The 10,790-nt window shown below is 49.5% G+C and overlaps 1 protein-coding gene across 1 annotated transcript in view; it reads left to right on the forward strand.

The window, feature by feature from the left end:
* Window positions 1–10,580, forward strand: part of OPRD1 (opioid receptor delta 1) — a 36,302-nt gene extending 25,722 nt beyond the window's left edge. The window contains exons 2-3 of the mRNA XM_065898188.1: window positions 7,217–7,566; window positions 10,039–10,580. Of these exons, the coding sequence (XP_065754260.1) occupies window positions 7,217–7,566; window positions 10,039–10,580 (892 nt within the window). The remainder of the gene's footprint in view (window positions 1–7,216; window positions 7,567–10,038) is intronic.
* The last annotated feature ends 210 nt before the right edge of the window (window positions 10,581–10,790 follow it).

The raw sequence follows: 10,790 nt of genomic DNA on the forward strand, positions 1-10,790 counted from the left end.
CTAGATATTAACCCCTTATCAGATATGTAATTTGCAAATATTTTCTCCCATTCTGTGGATGGCCTTTTCACTCTGTTGATAGTGTCCTTTGATGCATAAGAACTTTGACTTTTTTATTTTAATAAATTTATTTATTTTATTATTTTATTTTATTTTATTTTTTGGCTGCGTTGGGTCTTTGTTGCTGCGCGTGGCTTTTCTCTGGTTGCAGTGAGTGGGGGCTACTCTTCGTTGAGGTGCGCAGGCTTCTCATTGTGGTGGCTTTTCTTGTGGCGGAGCATGGGCTCTAGGTGCATGGGCTTCAGTAGTTGTGGCATGCGGGCTCAGTAGTTGTGGCGCATGGGCTTAGTTGCTCTGTGGCATGTGGGATCTTCCTGGACCAGGGCTCGAACCCATGTCCCCTGCCTTGGCAGGTGGATTCTTAACCACTGCACCACCAGGGAAGCCCCAAGAGCTTTGACTTTTGATGTAGTCCAGTTTATCTATTTTTTCTTTTGTTGCCTGTGCTTTTGGTATCATACTCCAGAAGTCACTGCCAAATCCAGTGTCACGAAACTTTCCCTCTATGTTTTCTTCTAAGAGTTTTATTGTTTTAGCTCTTACATTTAGGTCTTATATCCATTTTGAGTTAATTTTTAAATATGGTATAATATAAGGGTCCAATGTCATATCTACAACTTTTTGAAATAGGAAAAAGAAAAAAGGAATTAGAGACCAACAGTAGGATTTTGAGATGTGGGGAAATAAATAATTTATCTTCCTAGGAAATTCATTCTCTCACCCATTCTTGCTCTGCCCTACAACTAGCCTCCACACAGTAGAGTCAGAATGATCTTTTGAGAAACACACGTAAATCAAACCACATCACTTCCCTGCCTAAAAAGTGTAGCAATTTGTTCAGTGTCTGCCCTCTCCCTGAGACCATAAATTTCAAGAAGTCAGACTGCCATCTTTACTCCTATATCCGTTACTCAGTGCCTGGCACATACCAGCTGCTCGATTAATACCTGTTGGATGAGTGAACAAACCTCAGCTTATAATAAGCTCACATTCCTTGACTTTTTGAAATATGGGGGACGAAGGAAGTGGAGGAGGAAGGAAGGTAAAAATCATGGAGGGGCAGAATAGCAAAGTCATTACCAGGTGTTGGCACTAGACTTCCTGAGTTAAATACCAGCTCTGCCACTTAATGGCCATGTGACCTTGGGCAAAATCACTTCATCTCTTGTGTCTCAGTTTATGTTCTTTAAGGTATGGCAACACATATTTGGATGATGAAAAGCAATTCAGAGAGGAGGAACAGGCTAAGAAGGGGTGAGATGTGGGGCTGAAAACAGGGGCAGGGAATTGATTACCTATAGAGAGAGCAGTGAGACCCTTAGTCCCCCATCCCTTGTACCCTGCATAGCCAGGTGGCCACCCCTCCACTCTGCAGGAGGTCAGGGTTTTTTCCTTGGAGAAGTTAACCTGGAGGAACTGAACTTGGGACCAGTAGACACAGAAAGGGTCAGAGTGAGGTACCAAAGGAAAAAATGGAGGTTTCCCAGACCCCTTCTCCAGCTCTGCTACCAGAATCCTGACAGCCAGAAGTGTGCTCCCCAGGCAGGAAATGGGAGGATTCTCTTCTGAAGGCCCCGAAGAAGAGACCTACAGACACTGATATTTAAATATTCCTAGTGTAAAAGCCAGATCTTCATTCAATCCCCGTAGAATGAAGCACACCAGTTGATAGCCCCCCACCCCAAGAGCTATCAATTAGTTAATTAGTGCTTCACTCAAAGACCAACCTTTAGTCACATATCACCGGATATTTGAAGGAAGTCTCCAGGATAAAAGAGGGAAGCCAAAGCAGACAAATAAAGAAAAATGTTCGAAGCAGATAGACAATGCAGAGAGCAGAAGAAAATACAAAACAAAAATTATTAGTATCCTCAGAGAGAGTAGAGAAGATATTATATCCATGAAATAAGATGCTACAAATGCTATATAAAAAGGAACAATAAGAGAAGAAAGTACACTGGGAAAATAAAACATGAGAGACAAAACAAAGTTTAAAAAAGTCAGTAGAAAGGTTGAGAGGTAATGAAAAGGAAATTTCCCAGAAGATGTACCAAAAAGATGGAAAATAAAAAAGATAAGAAAATTAGATGATCAATCCAGGGGACCCGATATCTGACTACCAGATTGTCCAGGGATTCCAGAGAAAGCAGAGGGGAGGAAGTGATCAAAGAAATGATGAGAGCATTGTATACTGAAGGGCATAAACCTGAGACTGAGAAGACCTAATAAAAATGAAAAAGAACCATCCTAAGGCACATCTTCACAAATGTCAGAATACTGGGAATAAAAAGAAGGTCCTAAAAATTTCAGGGGTGGGGAGGACAGATTACATACAAAACATCAGGAATCAGAATCGTTTCAGATACCTCGGTGACAACACTAGAAACTAGAAGATGAGGGAGCCATGCTTTCAATTTTCTGAGGGAAAATGATTTCCAATCTACTCTTTTATGTAGAATGAATGAAATCAGAAGTGAGGATAGAAGAAAGACATTTTCAGACATGCAAGGGTGTAAAATTTTTACTTCCTATGTGCCCTTTCTTAGGAAGTGACTAGAGGATATGCTCCACTAAAATAAGGGCAGAAACCAAGATAAAAAGACTTGTAACCCAGGAAACAGGTGTGCAGCTTGTCTAGAAAGCAACCAGTCCCAGATTGAAAGGGGAGGAGGGAAGCTCCAGGAAGTGGATTCACTAGAAAAACAAAAGGAACTGATAGATTATGTGACTGCATGGAAAAATGGACTGCAGGGAAAAATCAATTCCCTGCCCCTGTTTTCAGCCCCACATCTCACCCCTTTATGGATCTGCTGGAGTGTTTGAAGAGATTTATCGATATGTACCCAGAACTAAGCAAATGAAAAAAAGAAGCAATTATTAACTCCAGGAAAAACAAAAATCAGTACTAGAAAATAAATGTAACTATAGTATACCATTTGGCTCAGTGGACAGTATCTACAGAGTCATAAGAATGTAAACCCTGTGGGGCTTCCCTGGTGGCTCAGTGGTTAAGAATACACCTGTCAATGCAGGGGACATGGGTTCAAGCCCTGGTCGGGGAAGATCCCACATGCCGCAGAGCAACTAAGCCTGTGAGCCACGACTACTGAGCCTGCACTCTAGAGCCCGCGAGCCACAACTACTGAGTCCGTGAGCCACAACTACTGAAGCCCACACGCCTAGAGCCCGTGCTCCGCCACAAGAGAAGCCACCATAATGAGAAGCCTGTGCACCGCAAGGAAGAGCAGCCCCCACTCGCCGCAACTAGAGAAAGCCTGCACACAGCAACGAAGACCCAACACAGCCTAAAATAAAAATTAAAAAAAAAAAGCTTAAAAGAAAAAAAAAGTATAAACCCTGAAAAAAAGTAAACCTTGAATATCAATTTAACTAAAAATTTTTAAATTGTGGTAGAACTATATTGGGAGGATGGAGAGAGGAAGTTGTGTAGTGTAAGAGAGTTAATCGTCATCTACCATATTTAGAGAGTTGTGGAGGATCTTAGTAGTGTTCACTAATATTTGGTTCTCCCTCCTTCTGGGCACATGAAAGACTACTTCTCAGCCCCTTGCAATTGGGTGGGGCCATATGACTAGTTCTGGTCGGTCAGCTTCAGGTGAAAGTACTGTCTTGCAGCTAGAATGAAGCTTAGATGACCCTGCGGCTGTCACTTCTCCCTCTGTGGTGACCAAGGAGGCCTTGGGTTAAGATAGCAGAGCCACAAGGTTGAAGCAGGCTGGAAATGCCTCGTGGAATATGGTTGTGCTGGAGACACTGAATGGATTCTGCAAGGGTAAGAACTAAAGCTTTTTTGTGTGTTAAGCCACTGAGATTTTGGGATTGTCTGTTACTGCTGCAGAGCCTGGCTTGACCGAATACAAACTTCAACAGATACTGTCTAAAATAGATACATCAAGAAATAGACATTTAAGCATATTATTTAGAATTCTGGAGATAATCACTAGAAAAATAATTTAAAACATTAAAAGCGGTTGCCTCTGGTGAGCAGGACAGAGAAGTGAGGATGGGGTAGGGCAGAGGGGCAAGTGTTTCCATTATAGTACTGTAACACGAGGTAATTGTATTACATTGGCAGGAGCCACATCTATGCGGTTTGGAAGGATTCCTGCCAAACCATCACAGTGGCTGTCTCTTAGGAGGGAGGGCTTGCTAGAATAAACGAGCATCTGAGGGAACCACAGATGTGGCTGGATGTGATGGGCAGGCACAGTGGGAAAGGAGGCTACCCAGATGGAATGCCAGTGTGAGGAGTTTGGTTTTTATCCAGATGGCCGTGGGGAGCCATGGAAGGATTGTAAGCGGTAGAGTCGAATGTGCCTGCGAAAATCTACCTTTTCATGTGGAGGATGAAGTGTGGGGCAGGGAGCCTGCTGTGATGGTTCCCGTGAGAACTGAGGAGGCTTGGACTAAGACATCTGTACCACAAATGTCTACTGAGAGCCTGCTATTGGCCAGGTACCATTAGTAGGCCTGACGATGCAGCAGCGAACGAGATGGGCAAAGTGCCCTGCCTTCAGGGTGGTGGGTCGTGCTGTAAAGAATGAAGCAGCGTAAAGAGAGGGAAGAGAGGGTACTTAAGATAGAGAGGGTAGGGCAGCTTCTCTGAGGAGGAGGTATTTGAATAGAGTCCTGAATTAAGTGAAGGAACAAGCCAGGCAAAATTTGGAGGATGAGGGTTCCAGGCTGAGCGAGCAGCAGTCTGGAGGCCCTGAGGTGGGATGGGCTTGATGTGTCCAAGGAACAGCAGAGAGGCCGGGATGAGGGCTGGGGGGCACGTCCATCAGGGGGAAGGTTCTGGGAGCTGGGACCCAAGAGGTGGTCAGGGCCAGTTTGTGGAATGTGGAGGAACTCTGGAGGGCCCCTATGGGGCTGAGAGCCAGAGAGTGGCAGGATTTGTCTGAGGAGGTGAAGAGGACGGGTGAGCTGTGGGAGTGGTGGGGGGGCCTGTGACGGGAGGCCTCCCTCTCCCTCTGCTGGGGCCCCGCCTGCCAGAGTCGGCTATGCCTCAGCCCTGCCCGGACCAGCTACAGCAGCTTCATCACCCACTTCCCAGCGTCCCAGCCCCCTCTGGGAATTGAAGGATCTTTTCCAAATCAAAATAGCAGGCAAAGAACAGCCTCTGATTGTTCTGCGCAAAAGAAGTGAAATTAGACAAGTCAGCTGCGGGATTGAGGCGGCCTCCCACACAGCTGTTCCTGCACCCGCTGAAGGCGGACTTCCCGAGACTTGCAGTTCTGCTGTCTCCCAGCAAAACTTTTTGCTTCTCCAGCCCAGGGCAGATAGTTATTTTGGGAGGGAGTGGGACAGATGCTGGCCCTGGAGGACCATGAAGGAGCCAATTTTTTAACCAAAAAAATCAGTCACTTCATGAAGGAACAGCCTTAGCTGATATGAGTTTGCTCAGTCATTCAGAACACACTGGGTGTGCTCATCCTGGGTGCCCCGGGCTCGGCATGGTGTCAGGGTGATTCCGGCCCGGAGGAGTAGAGGCACACAGCGTGCTTCCACCCTTGGTGGAGGGTGGAGAGAGCACTGTCTGGGAGCCGGGAGGTCCAAGTTCTCACCTTGGTTCTGCCGCTGTCGCTCTGTGACCTTGGGTCAGTTTCCCGTCTCTCCCCCGTGTGGGCTTTAGGCTACATATTTTTTCTCAAACTAAACTCCGTGAGAATCGTGCGTGTATATGTGTGTGTGTGTGTGTGTGTGTGTGTGTGTGTGTGTGGTGTCTTGTTAAAGATAAAGATTCCCAGGCCTGAATTCCAGAGATTAAGATTGAGAAGGGGACTTCCCTGGTGGTCCAGTGGTTAATACTCTGCGCTTCCAATGCAGGGGGCATGGATTCGATTCCTGGTCGGGGAGCAAAGATCCCACATGCCGCGCATGGCCCCCCTCCAAAAAAAAATATTGAGAAGGTCTGGGGTGGGGTCCAAGAATTTGCACTTCTCACAGGCTCTTCCGGTAATTCCTTTGGGAGTCCTTGGACCACACGGTAGCAAAATCACCCCCCCTCAATCTCTCAGGGCTCTTCCTGCTCTGAAATTTGAGGAGTTGCTCATGCAACCCTTCCCTGGGTTTCTCAGATCATTCCAGGGGCATGAAAGGCATCCTTACCCCTGCCTCAGTGTGCATGTGTTTCTGTGATGCTCACACTGCATGGGGATGGTCTATTTCAGTGTATTTAGCCTCCGCCAGGCTATCCGGTGCCCAGCCCAGGCCCTGGTACAGAGGCGTTGTGATTATACATGTTGGCCTGACAAGGGGTCAGCAGGCAGCTGGGCGGCAGCGTAGAGCATGGAGGGATGTTGCAGAACGCTGGGTGCCCAGCTTGTTGCAGACATCTGGCTTGGACACTTGGGCTCACGCCCTGGGTCAGATGTGTGACTCTTGTCACTTGCTCCCCCTTCCCCACAGCTGGGTGAGTCCAGCTACCTGGGGATAAGATGGTCTGGATGGGACCATAGACTGGGAGCCCTGGTCTACCATGGAGAATATCCAGGCAGTGTAAGGCCCCAGCCAGTTTGCCCCGGCTTCCTTGGAGCTGGCTAGTCATATTCCCAAAAGGCCAGATCAGTGGCAGAGGCCAGAGGGTCAGGGCACTCTGGTCTAGCCCCCAGCTTCACTCTTATATATGAGGAATAATAACAGCTATCACATGCTGAGCACTTACCATGCTTTGAGCTCAGTGCTAAATGCTGTATCATCTCATTAAATTTTATAACAACCCTATGAGGTTGGTAAAAGTATCACCCTTTTTTTTACAGTTATGGACACTGAGGCTTAGAGAATTCAAGTTACTAGTCTAGAGTCACTCAGCTAATAAACAGTAGAGGCAGACTTAGGACCTAGACCTGTTTTCCTCTGAAGCCCAGCTTTATCTTTAACCATATTGCTTAGAACCCCTGGGAAGATAAGGGTTTTTCCTCCAGTACCTCCTGCCAAAGTTACCCCCTGCCAGAGAACTCCTTTTGCATCTGTTATAGTGGAAAGGAGCGATGCTGAATCAGCTAGTTCAGGGTTCTAGTCCCACTTCTGTCCCTGACCTTTTGTGTGATCTTTGGCAAGTCATTTCCCCTCCCTGAGTTTCATGTGAAACTGAAATCTGTGAAATGGAAAGATTACAAATGCACTTCCTTTTAAGGTACACTAAGATGAAGACGGCCACCAACATCTACATCTTCAACCTGGCCTTGGCAGACGCCCTGGCCACCAGCACACTGCCCTTCCAGAGTGCCAAGTACCTGATGGAGACGTGGCCCTTTGGGGAACTGCTCTGCAAGGCTGTGCTCTCCATTGACTACTACAACATGTTCACCAGCATCTTCACGCTCACCATGATGAGTGTCGACCGCTATATCGCCGTCTGCCACCCTGTCAAGGCCCTGGACTTACGCACACCTGCCAAGGCCAAGCTGATCAACATCTGCATCTGGGTCCTGGCCTCGGTTGTTGGTGTACCCATCATGGTCATGGCCGTGACCCGCCCCCGGGGTGAGTGAGGGAGGGAGCCTTGGTACAGGTCACTGACCACAGGAGGCAGCTCACGGGCCTCCGTGGGTTTGCAGGCCACTTACCAGGGTGGGTGTAAGTGGCTCACCAATGGAAGTATGGATTGCCGATCAATGAAAGTGTGGATGGCTGGCCAGTGGGACTGTGAATAGGCAACCAATGGGAACGTGAATGGTGGACTGTTGTGAGGATGAATGACTGGTCGGTGGTCATATGGGTAGCTGGCCAAAGGGAGTTTATAAATGGGATTACAGATGGCTAGATGTGTGGATGACTGACCTTTAGGGAGATGGATGGATAGCCGGTGGGGTGAGGGTGTCACTGACCAGTGAGCAGTGCGGGCCACAAGATCTGCAATCCCGTCCCAAATTCCCTTCCACCCCGTTGACCCAGATGACCAAAGCAAGGCCTAGAGAATGGCCTGCACAGAATGACAGGTGCATTTTCTCAGAGTAAAATGGCAATTAGTACAGTAACCGCCTGTATCAGTCAGGATGGCTGCTGTAACAATCTCCAAAGCTCCAAGGCTTAACACAGTAGAAGTTTCTCACTCAAATCACAATCCAATGTGAGTAAGCGGAGGAGGGGCTCTATTCCACACAGTCATTCAGGGATCCAGGCTCCAAATGATGGTTTTGGAAGCAGTGTGCTGGCATCTGGCCAGCAGATGAATATGGGAGTGGTGAGAAAGCACAACCACTTTTAAATGTCAGGGCACATCACTTCCTAGTGATGGCTGGTCACATGATCCCTACTTGATGTAAGTGGGAAAAGTAGTTTAGCAGGGTGCCAAAGACACTGGTCACTAACCTATCTGAGCCACACTCTATCATGGAGTGTTGAAAAGATTAAATGAGGTTATATGTGTAAAAGATTTAGGACAAGGCCTGGCTCATTGTCAAGGCCCAATAAGTAGCAGCTATCAGAATGATTAAGCCTGTGAGATAGACAAGGCAGGGACTCCTACTTCCATAGGACTGAAAGAAAACAGAATCAGAGAGGTCACGTGGTTTACTTAGGGTCACATAGCCAGACATTTGGTAGAATCTGGCCTAGAACCCAAGGTTCCTGCCCCCATATCTGTTGCTCCTTTTGGCTGCTGGGGTGAAGGTTTGTGTTGTGGTAGGAGAGGGAACAGGCTTGGTGGGAGGTTTCTTGGCCACCCTCCACTCTCACAAGGGTAGAGCTCCTGGTGCCTTATATAGTCTCTGTGTGATTAGACTTGACTCACCAGCTGGGCCCCGTTCCTCACTGTCAGCCTTCAGTTTACAGGCCATTAACTGCAGCCCTGCTGGGGCCAGGCCAGATGGGCCCCCTCATCCCCAACCCACCCCACACACACTCTTTTACACACACACACATACACTCCCCCAGTGTGTGTCATTGGCACTCAGTTCTGTAAGCCACTTGCTGTGTGACCTTGGACAAGTGCTGTTCCTCTCTGGGCCTGCTTCTGCCATCTGTACAATGAAGTCCTTGGGTTCAGTCATTGGTGGGGGTCCTGCCAGCCTGATGTCCTGTGGACCCACTCTGTCTGTGGATCCCAGCCCTTTTCTTACAACTCTCAGGCTCCAAGTCCACTGGGTGGGTCCTCAGATTCCAGAATCCCAAGAGGTCCTGGAAGTCCCCTGGATCAGCCTCAGCCCTGTATCTGAATCCTATAACATCCCCTGAGGTGCTCATCCAGCCCAAGCCCACACTCCTGGAACAGGGAGCTCATTCCATCCTAGGTGCCCCTCTTATCTTTGGACAAGTGTGGCAGTCAGAAAGTTCTTGACATTAAGCTGACATCTGCCTCCTTGGCCCTAGTTCTGACCCCCGGACTCCCACGCGTTTCTGTTCCTTGGCCCTGTGAGTGTACCAAGCGCTTGAACCCCACTGTGCTAAATGCTTTCCATGCCATGGCCCATTTAATCCTCACAACAACCCTATGAGTTTAGGTACTGTTGTTAGTCCCACTTTATGGGAGCTCTGATAGAGGTTCAGTAATTTGCCCAAGGCCACATCACACAGCGGGGCCTGAGTCCTGCTCTTAACTCATGCTCTCTAAGTCAATCCTAGCAATATTTTCCCCATTGGAGCTACTTTGGAAATGTGTGGGGGTATTTTCAGTTATCATAATGACCGTCATTTAGTGGGCTTGGGCTAAATTATATCATTATCATTATATCACTGCTGCCCATGTACATAGAGGCTGATAAAGGGACTGGGAGAGAATATAGAAAGCAGACCTCCTAGGTTAGGGCCAATCCTGCTGAGGTCTTGAAGGATGAGTAGGAGTTCACCAAGTGCAGAAGTGATGGAGGACATTCTGGGTAGAAGAATCACCTTGAGAAAAGGCCAGGAGGAGGCAGTGGGGCTTGACTAAGCCGAGAAGGGTGGGTGAGCAGGGAGACAAGGTCCTTAGGCCCACGAGCCCCTCACCCACTGTCTTTCCTTGTTTCCCCGGCCCAGACGGGGCAGTGGTGTGCATGCTCCAGTTCCCCAGCCCCAGCTGGTACTGGGACACGGTGACCAAGATCTGCGTGTTCCTCTTCGCCTTCGTTGTGCCCATCCTCGTCATCACCGTCTGCTACGGCCTCATGCTGCTGCGCCTGCGCAGCGTGCGCCTGCTCTCCGGCTCCAAGGAGAAGGACCGCAGTCTGCGGCGCATCACGCGCATGGTGCTGGTGGTGGTGGGCGCCTTCGTGGTGTGCTGGGCCCCCATCCACATCTTCGTCATCGTCTGGACGCTGGTGGACATCGACCGCCGCGACCCGCTCGTGGTGGCCGCGCTGCACCTGTGCATCGCGCTCGGTTACGCCAACAGCAGCCTCAACCCCGTGCTCTACGCCTTCCTTGACGAGAACTTCAAGCGCTGCTTCCGCCAGCTCTGCCGCACGCCCTGCGGCCGCCCGGAACCCGGCAGCTTCGCCCGCGCCCGCGAAGCTACGGCCCGCGATCGGGTCACCGCCTGCACCCTGTCCGACGGTCCCGGCGGCGGTGCCGCCGCCTGACCCCGCCGGGCCGGCCCGCCGCGCAGCCCTCCGGAGTGACCCGGCGGCGGTCATGCCAAGTTCTAATGGGGGCGGGGGCCACGACGCGGAGTGGGGCGGAAGGGGGCCGCTGGTCTGGAGATGGGGCCCCTGCAGTGGGGTGGACCTCTGGTCTGGGGAAGGCGGGGTGGGGGCGGGGTGGGGGGGAAGGATGGTGGGGCGGTGCCTCTA

Source organism: Phocoena phocoena, chromosome 1 (assembly GCF_963924675.1).
Source record: "Phocoena phocoena chromosome 1, mPhoPho1.1, whole genome shotgun sequence".
NCBI lineage: Eukaryota > Metazoa > Chordata > Mammalia > Artiodactyla > Phocoenidae > Phocoena > Phocoena phocoena.